Source organism: Eulemur rufifrons, chromosome 8 (assembly GCF_041146395.1).
Source record: "Eulemur rufifrons isolate Redbay chromosome 8, OSU_ERuf_1, whole genome shotgun sequence".
Lineage (NCBI taxonomy): Eukaryota > Metazoa > Chordata > Mammalia > Primates > Lemuridae > Eulemur > Eulemur rufifrons.
Window position 1 is genome coordinate 53,290,632 of NC_090990.1, and position 19,807 is coordinate 53,310,438.

General features: G+C 33.7%; 1 protein-coding gene across 5 annotated transcripts in view; it reads left to right on the forward strand.

Moving 5' to 3' along the window:
* Positions 1 to 19,807, forward strand: part of LRRC7 (leucine rich repeat containing 7) — a 494,934-nt gene that overhangs the window by 79,007 nt on the left and 396,120 nt on the right. For 3 of the 5 annotated variants that reach the window (XM_069478071.1, XM_069478070.1, XM_069478069.1), the window contains exon 2: positions 17,031 to 17,128. Coding sequence is in view for 4 of the 5 variants with exons in the window: in XM_069478070.1 (XP_069334171.1) it covers positions 17,031 to 17,128 (98 nt within the window). In the remaining variant the exon portion in view is untranslated. Of the gene's footprint in view, positions 1 to 17,030; positions 17,129 to 19,807 lie in introns of those variants that run through there. The other 2 variants (XM_069478066.1, XM_069478067.1) reach the window with 1 other exon arrangement.

Consider the following 19,807-nt stretch of genomic DNA (forward strand, 5'->3'; position numbering starts at 1 on the left):
TAGAGTCACTCTGTCTTTCATCTTGATCCGAAGTGACAGAGTCAATCCCAAAAAATCAGTTCCTCCTCCTCTTGGCAGTAATAAGATGACAAAACCTCAGTTAACAAAATAATCAGTTAACCTTTAGCACAAAAGCCTAATGGAGATGTAATCTGTATTGTATTTTGCTAGAGAGACTGAAAAATAAAAGACCCATGGACTGGGTGGTTTAAACAACAGAAATTTATTTTCTCACAGTTCTGCAGGCTGGAATTCCAAGATCAAGGTCTAGCAGGTTTGGTTTCTTCTGAGGTCTCTGGCTTGTGGATGGATGACATTGCACGGTCTTTTCTCTGTGCATTCATACCCTTGGTATCTCTTTGTGTGTCCAAATTTTCCCTTATTATAAGTACACAAATCATATTGAATTAGGGCACACCCCAATAACCTCATTTTAACTTATTCACCTCTTTAAAGGCCCTATATCCAAATACAATCACATTATGAAATACTAAGGGTTAGAGCTTCAACATATGAAATGGGGTGAGACATGGTTCACCTTATCACACAATCTATTTAGAGATCACTTTTCTTCCATACCGCCTGGTTACTAAACACTAGACTTTGGCTAAAATGCATAAAACAAATAATAATATGAAATACTATGCCTTTTCATGTTTTAATAATACATCATGATTTTCTGATAAAGAACCTTATTATTTTAATAAACATAGAAGGCAACTTATTTAAATAAAAAGTCTAGTAAAATCTTAGTTTTAGTGATGAGAGCTATTTCACATTAGACAACTAAACTGAAATGTAGTGTTTTATCAACGTATTTATTTATCTAACTTTATAATTTACCAATGCCTATTTACATATGTAAGCCAGTATAGAAGAAAATGTCATTCTAAGTCAAAGGTTTAGAATTATACCATTCAGTGCTGGTAAACATAGCTTTTACTCAATGCTAACAAAATAGCTGCTGACTGATGATTTTTAGAGACTCTTAAGTAAAATGATATTGCTAAAATAACGAGAAAAAATTTTGTATAGATTCAAGAAGTAAGAATTGTTTTATTATTTTTATCTGCTGACTTTTCTACTGGAATTGAGCTGCATGTACAAAGGGAATGAATGGTTTTTGTTCATCTCCTACATTTTCAGATAGATTTTCATTAAGAGTATTCATATGTTTCTTGGTTGTTGGTATTTGTTTTGTTATCAGTATTCTTTGGTGCATATTACTGTACTTGTCATTATAACGCTACCAGGCCAATAACCCTCTAATTCAATTCAGTGTACAACTCTGACGTGAGTGGGGCAAAGGCAATATATGTAACCTAAAATATTTGTACCCCTGTAATATGCTGAAAAAAAATTCAGTGTGCAAAATGTCTGACTAGGCAATATACACTCAAAGATATCCACTTATATGTACACTTTGACTTTCATTCATTCAATATTTGCCTAGCTACTATTTTCAGAATGCTAACTATGCACTAGAATCAGTGCTAAGCACCTCCCCTTGCCTTTTTTTGCATCATTTCACTAAGCAGGCATATAACCAACCTTCAACTTGTTAAGATGATCAAGAATGCCATTTTTTTCCCCCAGTAGGTCCTCCCCAAGATCATCAATTTACTGTTTCCTAGACATTGGAATTTCACAAAGCAATGATCTGTCTTTAAAATATCTTTGGGACAAAATTTTATTAGAACAATAAAAATACATTGACCATTTATTGTCACCACAATTTTATGAGAAAGAAAATTTTAATACCAAAAAGATAGTGTAACGAAAACTTCAGTACGTTGCTAATTATTCTTACTTCCCTAGTAGAAACTTTATAATTCACAGTCCAAAATTTGGGAACCAATGATCTATAAAACAGAACAGAGGGAAGGAGAGGCAGTAAATACCAAGGGTACTAATTAAAGACCTATGTTTAGAATAGTGCATCCCTTCTTAACATGTCAATGATTGTCTAATTAAAACATCAAAAAAGCTTGCTGCTGTGCAATATTTGATAGAATGACAGCTTATTTAATATATAGTATAAGATAAATGAGAATTTTTTTTTTTAATTATGAAGTCATCCACTTGTGGCTTTAGTTTCCTAACAAGACTCCTCAGGTTATTTAACATATCCAATAGTGCAAGCATTTGTCTCAATGTAAAAAGTAGTTTCAAAAGGATTTTTGCATTAAACAGAACCATTAGATCCTAAAGGTTGACTAAATGCTGATAAATGCCTATGATGCTAATGATAGTAGAGAGAAATAATTTTAGTGACAATATAATGGAAAAGATCAAGAAATAACTACCATAATCCTTTATTACATTATAATTATTTTAAAAAATAGAAATAACGAAAAGGAAAGGGAAGGAAAGGAAAGCAAAGGGCATAAATATTTAATTACAAGCAAAACCATAATGATTCTTTATGGTGTAAAAATCCAGTAAATTGTAAACCCCAAATTAGATACTTGCATTGTGTGTTTGTGTGTCTGTGTGTATGTATGTGTGTGTGCACGCGCACGCTACTGGTTACTGACCTAAATTCGCATTGACCTAATTTCTCACCAGCATTTCTGTGTTACTAATAGTGAAAAATATTCCTGAGATATTATTACTCTATGATTAATCTGAAAGACTAAAAGCATAATGTTTTTAAAGTATAATGACTAGTCAAGAGCATTACAATTATTATTTAAGACAACAATTTATTGGAATCTTAATAGCACTCTCTTTTGAATAGATGATTTATGTAAAGAATTTCCAATGCTTCAAGATATTTCTTATAAGTAGAATTACTTCAGAATAACACATACTGTCACTTACAGAAGCAGATTAGAAGTTTACCTATATTATCCAATTTGAAAAGTACTAAAAAGACCCCCAAAGATCCCCTTCATCCAAGTGTTCTGTATCTGAACTACCACCAGTAAAATGCACACATACTATTTTTTCCATGATGTATCTTCTCTATGTAAACTATTATAAAGGCTAACATTGAATTAATTTACCATATGATGTTATTTGCTTACCTAGGTCTGCAGAGAATGTGCATAGTATAAAGACAGAGAAAACACTGGAAGTGAGGAAGATTAACAAAAGGAGTCTTGAGGGCTCATGCAAATGAATTTTCTTCCTATTTAAAGATTTTGTCTAGGAACAGTCCTCTTGAAATAACCAGTTTTTGTCATGTTGTATTTTAGGCTATTCATTTATTTCAGGTTCTTTACCAGAGTCACAGACTTGTTTATCCTCCATGTTTGTTCATAGAATATTTCTGCCCTGTGAAATAATTGCCATTGATTTATTAATATTGACAGTGATGAGAATCTGATGGTTAAAATCCTATAATATTTTATTGATTCTTTCCATTATACCTCATAGCAGTTTTTCAAATCATAGTTTTTATACTAGTAGCATGAGTACTTAATGGCTATTACTTAAGCCTAAAGTATAATAATAATATACATTTTTAGTAATATTATTTTGATATAATGTAAAAATACAAGGGTTAATAGAGTTCTTATAGAAGAGAGATTTTGGAATTAGAACAACCTAAATCCTGTTTTTCCTACTTGCTATCTGTGCCATCTCTGACAGCTTATACACTGAACATTTCTAAGGCTTAATTTTCTCATATTTTGAATACTATGGTAATATTTTAAATAATTCATATTAGCTTGATTTTATTCCTTCCAAGATATATCATCTTGACAACTGAACTTGTTTGTTAAAAAAAAAAAAAAAAGCGACTTCCATTATTGTCAGCAGGAAGCATTAAATACCCTGAAAACAGTTGTTTCCAGGAAAACAACTAAAAAATCTGAACAAAATATAAATTAAATCTTTTTATATTTAGTGGCTGTAAGTGGTCCAGCAATCAGGAAATAAAGCTTAGATATTCTTTGGAGTAAAATATACTCCAATGCAGGCCTCAAGGAATTCTCAAAGATAAATGTCCAAGAGAAATGAGCTTATTATATAAAATTATAAAACACACTAAAAAGCCACAGAAGCATGACACACCATAAATCAGAGTCAGCAGAAACAAGAAACAGAAGAATCACATAAGACAATTTGCAGATACTGAAATTTTCTAAAATGTATGTGTTTCAAGAAACATGAAATGGAAATGTAGGAAAAGAACAGGAGTTTGTAGAAATAACCGGGTAGATTTATCAAAACAGGATAGGCAGAATTAAAGGAACCAACAAGGTGTTGTGACCCATCCTGGGGTTAACAACAGCAAGAAGCTATTTTCACATCTCTTTCTAAAGAAGTGTAGAAAAGGAGAGGTTGCCAGCAACTGGAGAGCTGCAGTAGTAGCTATAGCAAAGGTCATCAAGAGGTACTGCAAGCTTGGTGGAAGAATGCAGCTTCTGTGGACCCAAAGCCCACTGGAAGGTAGGCTGGGAAGTAAATACTTGTATCTCTGTCCTCCCACATTCAAATGTCCTTCTAGGAACTCATTGTTCTTTCATTGGCCAAATACACCTGGACACCAGAGGCAAGGGAACTTTGTCAATGCATGACCTGGAGATGACTGTGCCAGGACACAGAGCAGAGTGGAGAAGGGAGGATGCAGAGAGGAAGAAAGAGAATTCCCAATACAGGAAGTTGAGAGACATTCAGGATAGAGTGAAAATGCCTAAATTACACTTAAACAGAGTTATCCAAGGAAAAAAAAAAAAAGGAAAATCAAATATTCAAAGATAAAATAGATGATACTATTTCAGAATTGCTGAAAGACAATACATCTCAGACCCAAAAAACAAACCCAATTGAAAAGAAATTTACAAAGAGACAAAGTGAAACGGAAGAACACCAAAGACAAAGAAAAACATCTTAAAATAAGCCAGAAAGAAAAGAAAAATTACCTTCCAAGGAAGAACAGTTAAATTAATAACTGATTTGTCAACAGCAGCAATGAAGACATAAATGTTGGAAATAACACCTTCAAGGTGCTTTTGGATATAACTGTCCACATTTAATTCTTCACCTTGCAAAGCATTCAAGTACAAAATGTAGACATTTTCAAATGAACAACTGAGAGGGTTTTAAAAATCTAACTCACTTTAAAGAAAATTTTAAAGGTTCGACTTCAAGAAGAAAAAAGTAAGGCCTGTGATGCAATAAAGAATAGGAGTCAAATATTAAATATGTGGATACATTGAAACATCATAATTTCCATAAAAGAAGACATAAAAAATAAAATGAAAAAAGAAAAACAATCTCAATTCAAAATAAGAAAAGCAAAGCAAAATAGAAACTTTATATAAATAGAAAACACAAAATAAGATAGTAGACGTAAGTACAAGTTATCAGTAAATCAGATAAATGAAAATATAATATTCTGCTTAAAAACTGATTTTCTTAAAAGTTTGATTTAAAATACAGAACAATATTTTCTTTTCAAGAGATATATCTCACATAGGAGAACATCCCCCAAAACCTTATTTACAAGCTATGGAAAATGACATTCCAGGCAATCACTCTTCAAAACAGATCCTGCAACACTTATTATTATCAAACAGGATGTTAGGCAAATAGCACTATTAGATCTTACAATCACGGAATAGTGATAAAAGGTTCAAGTCAACAGGATCTTATAACTTCTAGATATGCAATAATATAGTCTCAAAATGTATAAAGCAAAAATGGCAGAACTGTAAGAGAAGTAGACAAATTCACCATCCTATTGGGGGACACGTTCATACTTCTGTCACTAGTTAATAGGCAAACAGAAATAAAATCAGCAACATTTGGATTAATATACATTATTTTCAAAACACATTTGGACTTTTGTTTTTATTTCAGCCTATGATGGGAGTATAAATGTTTAGGTTACGCATATTGCCCTTACCTCCCCCCCCCACCCCAGTCAGAGCTTTAAGCGTGTCCATCCCCCAGATGGTGCGCATGGCACTCATTATGTATGTATATACCCATCCCCTCCTCCCTGCTCCCATCTGCCCAACATCCAATGAATGTTATTCCTATATGTGCATTTAGGTGTTGATGAATTAAAACTAATTGGATGGTGTTTACCAGTCAATAAACAATGAGTTCTGCAAATAAAAAAATAAGTAGGTAAAAGCTGACTGTTAGAGATTGATGACCACTAGGATAAAAGAAAAAGTAGAGCCTGGTAAGGAGGCTCAAGAGTTTTGGTTCAGGAGTGGGATTTGGGGAGAGCTATTCAAAGTGTAGGATTAACAGTGGTTTTCAGTGTAGGCATCACTGAAAAAGTAACACTTGAATAAAGACTTAATGGAAGTAAGAGGGTTACAGAGCGAGGACACTGCTAGAGTAAAGGCCTAAGGCAAGAGTCTTTTGTGTATGTTCCAGTTGATTGATTAAGAGGAAGAGAAAAGGATATGAGGAGAGGTGACAGGCAGCTGAACACAAGGGTCTCACTGGCCACTGTAAAGACATTGGCTTTTGCTCCATGTGAAATGGGAAGTCCTCGTAGCATTGGGAACAGTGCAGTGACCTAATCTGATTCATGATTTAAAAGGACTTTCTGGCTGCTGAATTGAGAATAGATCACAGGAGAACAGGGTTGTAGCAGAGGCTGTACAGGTATGCTCTAACATTCCTTTAATGCATTACATATTTATTATATTTACATTAATGTAATTCATTTATTTATATACCCACATAAAAAGCCAAAAGAAGATAACTAAAAAGAAAGAATGAAAAGCCAGAGTCCTCTGGCCACATTGGGGTAAGGAACTGAGAATGAAATGCAAGGTACAGTGTTTAAAGGGGAAATTTTTGTGCACCTGGTGATGTGATATTTCCCCATGACTTCACAAATTTTTAGAAAAAGCAAAAATATTTTTAAGTGCTCCTAGAACTAGCAGAGAATTATGTAATGTCCATCTGAATAGCTCAAGCTGTTAGTATACTCAATTTCAAATAGGAAGTTAACTGAATTTTTCCCAGAAATCTATCTTCCTAAATAAAAGAGGCATCTTGATTCTTCCTTTCCTAGTAAAAGATAAGCATATTTCATTTTCTTATCTCAGTATAAATAAGAGATTAAAAGCATTTTATGTTGTACAACATCCTAGAAATTACAGATACAATTATGATCATATTTTCTTTTTCTTATCAATGAGTCATAGCCATCAAACAGTACTCATTTGATTAATCATAACAGTGCATTTATTTTTTAAAATGTTGTGTATCTTTTACTCTGAGTGGTCAGCACCGTATGAGACAATCCTAGAGAATTTACCAGGAGAACATTATGTCAACACTCAAAAAGCTATCAGTCTAGTGACTGAGAACCATTGGTTTATGGTCCATAATCACAGCTCAGAGAGATTTATCAGGGGTAGGATGTAGAAGGAGAGCAGGCTGGAGGCAGACACCCAAGGAAACACTTGGTCTTAACATCCCTGAATTATAAAGAATATGATGTCATTTATATTCCACAATGAGTATATATTTAGATATTTATAAACATCTTGAAAAGAATGATATATATTCATATTGGAATAAATTCACTTCAAGAAAGGAATGCATGCTTTTCTTGCAGTCATTACATTCCTTCCAGGCACATTTTTTCCCGAATCTAAACAGCTACCATAAATGATAGCAGTCCCTTCTCTGAGACATAAGAAGGCTCCAGGTAGGGTGGAATAATGTGGAGGGATCAGAACAGTTCTTTCATTTAGGTAGCTGTGCTCAGGTAGAAAGAGCTTCGGGAAATCAGAAAATCCAAGCTTGAATCTGACTTTGCTGCTGACCTTGAGCAAGAGAGTCTTAATTTCTTCATCTGTAAAAGACTAAGTGCACAGGCTTTTTATGAGGATGAATAATATATGTAAAGATGTTTTATAACCACAGGCACATTAGCGCTGTATAGGGCATACATTTATTCCTAACACCATTCGTTCATTCAAGCCATTAAAAATAAATATTTAATTTCTGCCATGTTCAATGTTGTTTGCAAAATGTAGCATCTAGATTTTAAAGAAGTTCATAAAGATACCCATCTATTTTGAATTCTATTTATGTGACAAAAAAGTGAGAATAATGTACGATTGGGTTTGCTATTTCCCTAAACATGTGACATGGCAATGTAAAAACAAGTTTCTCCTCTCTGAAACTATTGCTGATCCTTGTTCTTTTAGTAAATAATCGATAGCCTTACAAATCAAGCGTTCTGATCAGTTTCCAACTGGACAGCACCTTTCTGTTCTATTAAGCATTTCACCCCTTTTCTAAGCAGTTCAACTGTGGTTAAGATGTGCTTTCTTTTCATAATAATCTTTCTGTTTAATTTCAGTTTGTCTTTATTAACTATCAGCTCAACATAGTTGGCTGAGATGATTTGGTATTGATTACTTTTGCACTGTCATTTGCAGTTCAAATTGGATCTTTATACACACTTGAGACTCTTTTCAGTGGCTACTAATATGCATGCTTTCAGCACAGTCCTGGTCTAGGGTTTGGTTAATTCTACTTCACATTCAACTTTCCTTTAAAAAAAAAAAAAATCCCAGCATCTTACTGAAAAAACAAGCCGATTTTTACCACTTCTTCAACTCTTTGCTCCTCCTCCCTTTTTTTAAAATTCAAAGCCAAATAAGGAAATTTGAAACTCTGGGGAGGTCACTTGATTTCAGGGTTTCATGAGGATAGATGGTCACACCATGCTGCTCCCATAATCTTCTCTTTCCCTGAGCAGAACAGAGCAGACTACTCACTATTATTTTCAATAATAATATAGCAATCTTAGTCTTCCTTTTTTTATATGCATGCTTAGGCTCTACTTTCACTTTTTTATCATTTTTTTTTATTTCAGCATATTATGGGGGTACAAGTGTTTAGGTAACATTGTCTTTACCTCAACCAAGTCAGAGCTTCAATCGTGTCCATCCCACAGATGGTATGCATCGCAACCATTAGATGTATATATACCCATCCCCTCCTCCCCCCTCCCATCTGCCCATCACCCAATAAATGTTACTACTATATGTGCACTTAAATGTAGGTCAGTTAATACCAATTTGATGGTGAGTACATGTGGTGCTTGTTTTTCCATTCTTGTGATACTTCAGTTAGTAGAATGGGCTCCAGCTCTATACAGGATAATACAAGAGGTGCTAGATCACCATTGTTTTTTGTGGCTGAGTAGAACTCCGTGGTATACATATATCACGTTTTATTAATCCACTCATGTATTGCTGGGCACTTGGGTTATTTCCACATCTTTGAAATTGTGAATTGTGCCGCTATAAACATTCTAGTGCAGATGTCTTTTTTTATAGAATGTCTTTTTTTCCTTGGGGTAGATGCCCACTAATGGGATTGCTGGATCAAATGGTAGTTCTACTTGTAGTTCTTTGAGATATCTCCATATTACTTTCCACAGAGGTTGTACTAGTTTCAGTCCCACTAGCAGTGTAGGAGTGTTCCTATCTCTCTGCAGCCCTGTCAACATTTATTGTTTTGGGACTTTTTGATAAAAGTCATTCTCACTGGAGATAAGTGATATCTCATTGTGGTTTTGATTTGCATTTCCCTGATGATTAGAGATGTTGAGCATTTTTTCATAATGTTTGTTGGCCATTAGTCTGTCTTCTTTTGAAAAGTTTCTGTTCATGTCCTTTGCCCATTTTTGATAGGGCTGTTTGATTTTTTCTTGCTGATTTTCCTGAGTTCCATATAGATTCTAGTAATCAGCCCTTTATTGGACGTGTAGCATGCGAATATTTTCTCCCATTCTGTAGGTTGTCTATTTGGTCTCGTGATAGTTTCCTTGGCTGTGCAGAAGCTTTTTAATTTAATTCAGGTCCCATTTATTTATTTTCATTGTTGCTGCAATTGCCTTTGTGGTCTTCTTCAAATTATTTGTCTAGGCCAATGTCTATAAGAGTTTTTCCAACATTTTCTTCTAGAATTCTTATAGTTTCATGCCTTAGGTTTAAGTCTGTTATCCACCATGAGTTGATTTTTGTGGAGGTGAAAGGTGCAGATCCTGTTTCAGTCTTCTACATGTGGCTATTCAATTTTCCTGATGCCACTTATTGAATAAGGATTCTTTTCCCCCAGTGTATGTTTTTGTCTGCTTTGTCAAAGATTAGATGGCTATATGAGGATGGTTTTATATCTGGGTTCTCAGTTCTGTTCCATTGGTCTATGTCTCGTTCTTGTGCCAGTACCATGCTGTTTTAGTTACTACAGCCTTGTAGTACAGCTTGAAGTCTGGCAAATTGATGCCTACCAATTTGTTCTTTTTGCTTAAGATTGCTTTTGCTATAAGGGGTCTTCTCTGGTTCCATACGAAGCATAGAATAATTTTTTCTAGATTTGTGAAATATGATGTTGATATTTTAATAGGGATTGTATTGAATCTGTACATCACTTTGGGTAGTATAGACACTTTAACAATATTGATTCTGCCGACCCATGAGCATAGTATGGTTTTCCACCTGTTTACGTCCTCTGCTATTTCCTTCCTCAGTGTTTCATAGTTCTCCCTGTAGAGGTCATTTACCTCCTCAGTTAAATATATTCCTAGGTATTTTATTTTCTTTGTTGCTATTGTGAAGGGTATTAAGTCTTTGATTTGGTTCTCAGTTTGACTGTTGGCATATAGGAATGCTACTGATTTCTGTACATTGACTTTGTAACCTGAGACTTTGCTGAATTTGCTTATGAATTCCAGCAGTCTCATGGCAGAATCTTTGGGGTTTTCTAGATACAAGATCATATTGTCAGCAAAGAGCAACAGTTTGACCTCTTTTGCCCCCATTTGGATGCCCTTGATTTCCTTCTCTTGTCTGATTACTCTGGATAGGACTTCACCACTGAGTTGAATAGAAGTGGTGATAGAGGGCAACCTTGTCTGGTTCCAGTTCTAAGTGGGAATGCTTTCAGTTTTTCCCCATTCAATATGATATTGGCTGTGGGTTTGTCATATATGGCTTGTATCATTTTTAGGTAAGCCCCGTCTATGCCTATTTTGTTAAGTGTTCTTATCATAAAGGGTGTTGAATTTTGTCAAATGCTTTTTCTGCATCTATTGAGAGGATCATAAGGTCTTTGTTTTTGTTTCTATTTATGTGGTGAATTATTATACAACATTGAGAAGGAAGGAATCCTCCCCAACACGTTTTATGAAGCCAAAATCACCCTGATACCAAAACCAGGAAAAGACACAACAAAAAAAGAAAACTACAAGCCAATATCCCTTATGAATATAGATGCAAAAATTCTCAACAAAATCCTAGCAAACCAAATTCAGGTGCTTATCAAAAAAATAATCCATCACGACCAAGTGGGCTTCATCCCAGAGATAGAAATGTTCTTCTACTTTAATTTTAACCTTATTTTTAATGTTGGCTTTCCATAAATTATTTCTATTGAGTTTTTATACCTGCAGAAGAGTGAGTCATATGTATTTTCACCAGTCATGTGCCAAACAGGAGCTTTTAGACATGCTGTGCTATCTAATACTGTTGTCACATGTGGTTATTGAAATTTAAATTTAAATAAATTAAAATTCAACAAATTTTTTAAAATTACAAGGTCAGTTCCTTAGTCACACTAGCCACATTTCAGGCGCCCAACAGCTGTGTATGGCTAGCAGCTACTGTATTGGACAGCACAGACATTAAACATTTCTATCATTGCAGAAATTTCTATTGCACAGCCCACATAGTAGTTAATAGATCTGTTGTCAGACACATCTGGATTTATTATAAATCCTGATTTTTTGCACTTATTCCCTATAGGATCCTAAGCAAATCACTTAACATTGTTTGAGACTCAGATTAACCATAGATAAAATAAGGATGACATAGATAATGTATATATAAAGAACCTAACATAGCACCTGGGACATAATAAGCATATTAGAATACTTATACCTGACACCTTTATTCTCTTATGCCAATTTCCTTATCTTCCAGTGAGTCAGTCATTCTCCCTCTTCCTCCTCCATACAGTATAAATCCTTATCAACCAGATTCTCTCCCAAATTGCACATCCTTTATTCACTGGCTATACCGCCATCCCAGTCCACAATTCTAGATCAGTCCAAACTTGTTCCCTGATCTGAGTCTGCCAAACCTTGTTGGAGGAAATTATTTCCCTACTGAGATTATCAGCCTTATAAATGAACAGTCTCCATGTTCCTCTGGGTGACCTTCAGGCAACTTGGCAAAACTTTGATTTTACCTTTTAGGCTACTCTTTCATTTTTGATAGTTCCTGTCCTAACTGCAATGTCCTCCCCATGCCCTCTCCCCACCTCTGCATTAGATGACTTTATCACCCAAAAGAATCCATTGAACTTGCCTCCCATACATCTCCAAGTGTTTTTATAATACTTATGGGGGATCCCAAATGCCAGTATCTGGACAATTGTAAGACTAGCTAACTACTTTATAAGTGCCTGATTAACTTTAAGAAATACACCTGCCCTTGATAAACACTTAAGCTGATTCCACATTTTAGCCATTGTGAAAAACACAGAAGTGCAAATATCTTCTGGTTACATTTTATGTCTTTGCCTCACCCTGGTTAATGGGTAATACTGTTAAACAGAAGGAAAAAGTTCTAGTGTTCAATAGTGCAATAGGGTGACTATAATTAACAATAAAAATTATATTTCAAAATAGCTAGAAGTTTTCAAATGTTCCCAACAGAAATCAATGATAAATGTTTCAGGTGAATCATGTTCCAGTTACCCTGATTTGATCATTATATGCTTGTATCAAAATATAACATATACTCCATGAATATGTACAATTATTATGTATTAATAAAAAATTAAAAAAAATACACCTACCAAGACTTGACCTCAGCCTATGGAATGAAAATCTTTAGTACTGGGAAATCAGGTGATTTTGAGACCTAGCTAGATTTGTGAGACATCACCAAGAAATTTCCAACGCCATTTGCTTATAACCTCTGGTAGCTATTTGAAATTAATCTGACGGCCCTTATTTCTCCCCAACAGTTGAGCATGTAGGCTGCACTTTTCAGAGCTCTTCAGTGAGTTGTTAGAGTATCTGTCTTGCCTGTGGTCATTTCACTTAATCTCTCTTTGCTGGAATTGTTAACACACTCCCATTGGTGGCTTGCCAATCTCAAGAGTAACTAGAATAGTTCCTTTGGAGTGTCATGGCTATGCTGCAAAATTTTGTTTTTGGTCATTTTCTGACCATTTAATGCAAACTATAGATCATAGATGACACTGGTGGAAGAGTTCAAGTAACCAGAAGTGTAATCTCAAGAAGATGGAAGTCTCACAGTTATATAATAGTTTGGACAGGAACATTGCTCTGTAAACTTTTGACTTGATTTTAAGTGTGTTTTCCAGGGGACACCATATTTAGTATTCCAAAGAACAAAAAGACTTTTAATGTTTTTAAAATTTTTTCATCTATTGACATATCACTTATATAATTTATATTGAATTCCTTTCACCCCAGTAATCTTTTTGGCAATTCTTGAAAAATTTAAAATGTCACTGATAGAAGCAAAGATTTCAGTGACAATACCAAAATGATAAAAAATCAACATGTAATCAGCAGATTAATATACAAACAAATATATATTATATTTATATACATTATTTATAGCATTTATGTATAATTAAATATTAATATAAATATTAATGTTATATTTAATAATTTCACAATTAAATATGCATGAAAAAGTAAAATCTCAGGTAGTCAGTTTCCTCGTGGAATTATAACATATAATCATGAACTCATGATAATAATTGATTAAAAAGCAATTAGAAAATGGGAAAAGTCAGAAAAGATTGTTTCAATCTCAGTTGAGCCTCTTACTTCCTCTATGGTCCTACACAAGTCACTGAGGATTTCTGAGCCTTATTTTCCTCATCTTTAATATGTTCTTTCAGAAGATTGTTCAAAAGGTTAAATTAAATAAATGGTAAATAGTAACACATTATAAAATATTTCCATTGCTTCATCGATAGTCAAAGGTCACTATGAGATTTCAAAATATTTTCTATTAAATAAATTCTCTAAAAAACAAAGTTATATAGCACTTTAGTTAATTCATGAGGATAATGACCCACTTTTATCCATCTTAATATCCTTAGAAGATTATTACTAGTAATTCCTTAAATTATACTGATAAAAATGAAGTATACTTTATTAAATTCTTCATTTCTGAAAATTGGCAATTCATATACATGGATATTTTGTTTTTCTAATAACCAGAACATTTGTTTAGCCAAATATTTTTTTCACTATAGTACCATCTGTTCATTTTTTTTATTAAATGAAAGCCAGCTCTGATATTTTCCCTAAATTAGTGGATATTTAAAATATTAGTATATGATCACATTTTTGTTTGTGATAATTATGATTGATGATCACTACATTTACTGAACTCTTGCATTGTGACAGACACAATGCAAAGCATTTTACGTGTGTTAACACATTCCTGTGAGGTAGCTAATGTTGTTCTCATTGTACTCGTGAGAAAATTAAGTCACCAAATGTGTAACTTTCCCTAAAACTATCCTTTAAGAGACAGAATGAGAGCTTGAGTCCAGGCATTCTGATTCCAGAACCCAGGTTTATCACATTTAAGCTATGCTGCATTGCTAATATCACATTATCTCCTGCACATCTGCTCCAGAGTATTCCCAGAATGGAACCTCTGGGCCCGTCATTCTTGGGAGGCTAACTTGGGGATCTTTGATGCTAATAACAACCATTTAAGTGAAGCTCTCCCAGAGACTTTGGAAGTACTTCCTAAACTGTATTTCAGTTTTTCCAACATACCCTCAACCATAGTTACATAGAAATCAGGTAGATCACTTTTGTTTTCACATATTTGATAGAGAGATAAAAGAAAAATAATAGCCCATTCAAGAGAGTGGTTTACATATATTTCCAACCAATATAAGTTTTCATTTCCCATCAGAGTGTAATCACAATGAGTAAAATTGGTTTTCAAAATTATACTATAATTTTATGTAGATGTTTGCATATGCAGGTTATGTTTGCTATATTTTACTATCTTGAGCTTATAAATACTAGTGAATAATTATAAATCCACTTAAATTGTTATTAGATCATCATGGAAATTCATGCATTTGATGAAACATATAATCAGAATTGTGAATTGAATTAATTCAAGAGTCGGGAACTAGAACATTTTATATAATTTAGTTTACATAGCTAATCCTCATGGTGAAACTGCAGTGTCAGGCCTGGAAACTTAAATCCCACACACCTCCCCACACCACACATACAAACAAACGTGTATTATTAAAGCAAATTATGTCTTAAACTCTTCAGGTTCCCATTTGGTTTTCTCTCATTGTATTATCATCGTCTTGAGAAAAATAACTCTTTTTCTCATGTGAAATGAGCTTCAGGTGAAACTAAGATTTGTTATCACTGCACATTGAGAAACATTTTTTGCATTTTATAAACATAGGCATAGGGTGTATGAGCATGTGCACACACTCACACAAACACATAAAACAGCCCCTACATATGAATGGATCAAATTCAGGAAGCGTATTTGATATAAGTGTTTTTAAGCACCAATGACAACTTTCCGTAGGAGTAGTATTATGTTACTGTTCTACTACAAAATATTTATCTCATATTTCACACCATTTTTAATATTGCTTTTATGGAATCATCGATTCCCAATTTCCTTTCCAGATACCAGAAACATAATCCTCTGTATCACTAACCATAGGAGACCCTCCACCACCATAGCCATAAAAATCACAGTGTTTTCAATGGTATACATGCTATCAGCCAGGACAGTTATCAAAACCAGTGATATCCCTGGTTTAGGATAATCACGTAGATGTTAAGTCATGTTTATATCTTCTTTCTGGATGTTGGTAAAAAAAATTAAAAAAAGAACAACAACAACAACAAAACGTCATGTTTATATTTTCAAAATGAAATATAAATACTATGATTTTATCCTGGAACATCCAATAGAGTTTCTTTTTTAATGTTATAGAAATTAGTAGAGTGTATATTACAGTGCAAAACTAAAAACTTTACTGAAAACAGAAGGTACTGACCACAAAGTACATACTGTTAAAGATGCCCACCCAAGTTGTGTTTGATGAATTTGGTATGTTTTCTGGTTGTCAGCATCACCATATCACCAGTAACTGGGAAGTACAGTTTATATTAACCTCTTTTTGTAAGAAGTCACAATTATTAGAATTAGAAATCCCTCTCAATTCAGTCATTAACATGGAATGAAAGCAGCAATTCTCTTGAAACTGATATTTGAAATTTTGGTGAAAGATATAGTCTTTCTTTTTAAAGGGTGACATTAGTTTTTTTATAAATTTGTTCACTTTGCAAGTAATTACTCTTTAGTCAATAGGTCTCTGTGTTAGTCAGCTTGGGCTGCTGTAACAAAATACCATAGCCTATGTGACTTAAACAACAGAAGTTGCTTGTTCACAGATCTGGAGGCTGGGAAGTCCAAGATCAAAGTGCTGGCACATTTGTTTCCTTATGAAGGCTTTTGTCCTGGCTTGAAGATGGCCTCTTTCTCCCTTAGTCCAAACGTGACAGAGAGAGAAAGAGGTATGATCTTCCTTCCCTGTCTTATCTTCCTCTTCTTATAAAAACACTAATCTCATCATTGGAGTTTTACCCTCATGACCTCCTCTAAACCTACTCACCTTCCAAAGGCCCTCCCTGAAAATCACAATGGGGTTTGGGGCTGCAAAATGTGAATTTTGGGGGAACACAATCAGTCTATAGCAGCCTCTAATTGGAGAATGTGCATGAGTTTCATCCACGTGGTATTTTTAGATTTTTTTTTTACTTGAAGTGCCTTGGAAAAGTCAAGCACTCTCTAATTCACCGTAGTCCCTGCCGCTTCCTACCATCTAACTTCTTGCCAGATAATCTTAATGGTATTGTCTATCAAGCATCTGTAGGTACTTGAATTTGTGCCTCTTGATTTAGTCCATTTAACTTGTATACATTTATCAAGATTTTGGTATTAAAATACACTTTTGATTCTCTCTTATAGGATGGAGAACCTAATAAGGGGAAGGAATCCCCCCCAATATCAAAGAAGTCCTTGTAAAGAAGTTCGTGCAGCACTTCGTAAGAGACCTGAAGAGGAGTGTAAGTATGTTTAATAGGATTAACTGTGTTCTAGATAGATTTTGGTGAGTAGCATAATGAAATGAAAGGGTTAAACTTTAAATGTGTAGTCAAATAATAGAATATTTATTGAATTGAATTTATTTTTAAAAACAAATTGCCATGTTACCTGAATGTAAGTGCTTAAAACCTTGTTTTCTTAAGAGTGTTCCTCTGGTACTTCAAGGTACTTTACTGATAATTGGGTTTCATATTCAAGGGGATGAAAAAGTCTGCACCACATACTAAATCATGCTTAGATATTTATACTGTATATATTAATGGTTTTGAGAAGTCCTAAAGTAAAGAAACTTTTGAAATGTATTTAAAGTCAACATTTTCCAGTTTCCATTTATCCACAGTGCTTTTTTAATTTTTTTTTTTTTTTAACTAAGAACTCTTTGAAAACCACTGCATTAGATGAAAGAATAAATATCTGGGTGTAAATATAAACCTGTTTGTCAAATTGAAACATTTGATTTAATTGAATTTAGCAAAAAGTTTTGAAAGATAGATACCATACATCCTACCATAAAGTCATTTTAGTCCATCCTTAATTTATTAAATATTATAATATGTAATTGTATGCAGAGATTTTATTTAAATATTTATTTTCTATAATATATGGTAAATTGTTAGAGATTTTTTTACATAATATTCACATTTTAAGTTTATAAGATGACCTGTAATACTAAATTTCCTCGTGTATTTGCATATAATTGTTTTCAGGAAAATAAATTACATTCCATTATGACAAAAATTTATCTGAATTTTGTCCTTTTACAGGAACTTACGTTTTACAAAGACCAAGCTAATGTAGTAGGTTTACTGAATTATACAGTTTAGTACACTTTTAAAATTATATCAGCATCTTAAATTAGTTTGAAGTACACTGCTCTGGGTAAAGACCAAAAATATAAAAGCAGGGCATGCTCATGGCAAGTTGAGTGTTTTTGTTTTGTTTTGTTTTATTATAAAGTCAATAGATAACCTTATTGGGCTGACATATATGTTGTTCAGTATAATGTTAATCTTTTAATTGGTAAATTTATAGCTTCTAACACTACAAACAATGTTTAATTAAAACTAAAATTTGAAAATGAAGTTAGAATTCATGGGCATTTAAAACAAAAATCATTTATAAGATGTGGACTTTTTCATAAAAGTATTGCTTCTTTTTATTGGGTTCATAGGAAAACTTTGGGCTTTCTCCCCTATTCTGATTTAACATGATAAGCTTAGTCTCTGGTATAGTTTTACAGATGGAAAAAAAAAAAACTTAGAAGGGATATTTGTAGCTGCATCTACAGGTAATTCTCAGAGAGTTGCTATTTAACATAAACAAAATGACTTTTGAGGCACTTGTACTGAGTTGGTCTAGGCCAACGGTTGGCCAACCATGGTTTATTTATGAAATCTAACCTGATACCTGTTTCTGTTAATACAATTTTATTGAAACACATCCATTACTTATTAATTTAGATATTATATACAACTGCTTTTGCACTGCAAAAGAATTGAATAGTAGTGACAGACACCATATGGCCCACAAAACCAAAAATATTTACATGATTCTTTATGAAAAAAGGGTTTTGAACCCTTGTCAAGGCCAGTGGTTCTCGAAGTGTGGTCTCCAGACCAATAACAGCACCTGGGAACTTGTTAGAAATGCAAATTCTAGGGCTGCGACTTACACCTTCTGAATCAGAAACTCTTAAATCAGGTCCCAGTAATCTGGATTTTAAGAAGCCTTGCAGGAGATTCTGATGCAAGCTCAAGTTTGAAAACTACTAGCCTATGTCAAATGATTGGTGTCAGATGCTATTAAATTAGCTATACAAAAGACAACTAATGATTGATTGGTATATTTCGTAGTGAAGTTTTATTGTTCTCTAACGTAAGGTACATGTATTGAGGTATGGAATATAACTGTTGCTTGTGTTAAAAGTTCTCCTCAATCGAACTGTGGCAGTCAGGGCAATTATCACCACAGCAACTCAGCTGAACTATGTTATTCAACATGGAAAGTTGTACTGCAAAATGAGAAATCTATAAAATTATATTCTCTTCCAGAGACGTTTTCTTTGTTTTTTGTTAGTGTAATGATAAGTTCTTGTCCTGTTACAACCAGTATTAATTCCCCGAGAACAAAGCCACTATCTTTTTCTATAATGGAAGCAACATATCGTGGTAGTTAAAACTATTAACATTAGGGACACACAAAGGGTTTATTCTCTAACATGACACTTAATGTAACTAACTGCAGGATCCAGAATACTACTTTTTTAAATCTAAGATTCAGTAATACTCAGTTGATTTATCTGAAAAAACATGGGGATAATGATAGAGCCTACCTTATAGGATTGTTTTAGGGATTAAGGGAGATATCTATATTAAGTACAGATACTTGGACTTGGTACTTGGCACAGTACTTGGTACAGAACCTGGGATGTAGCAAGTTTTCTCTCTCTCTCTTGCTCCCTTGCTCTCTTTTCTTGTTATTATTGTTGTTCTTATTTCAACCTAAACATTTGTTTGAGGGTATTAACGCATGTTTTTGAGAACAGAAATGCAAATCCACAAAAGCAACACTACTATTTTTAGAAACAATAATGCATGGCAAGAAACAGGTTCTAAACAAATGCCATAAACCTGAAATTC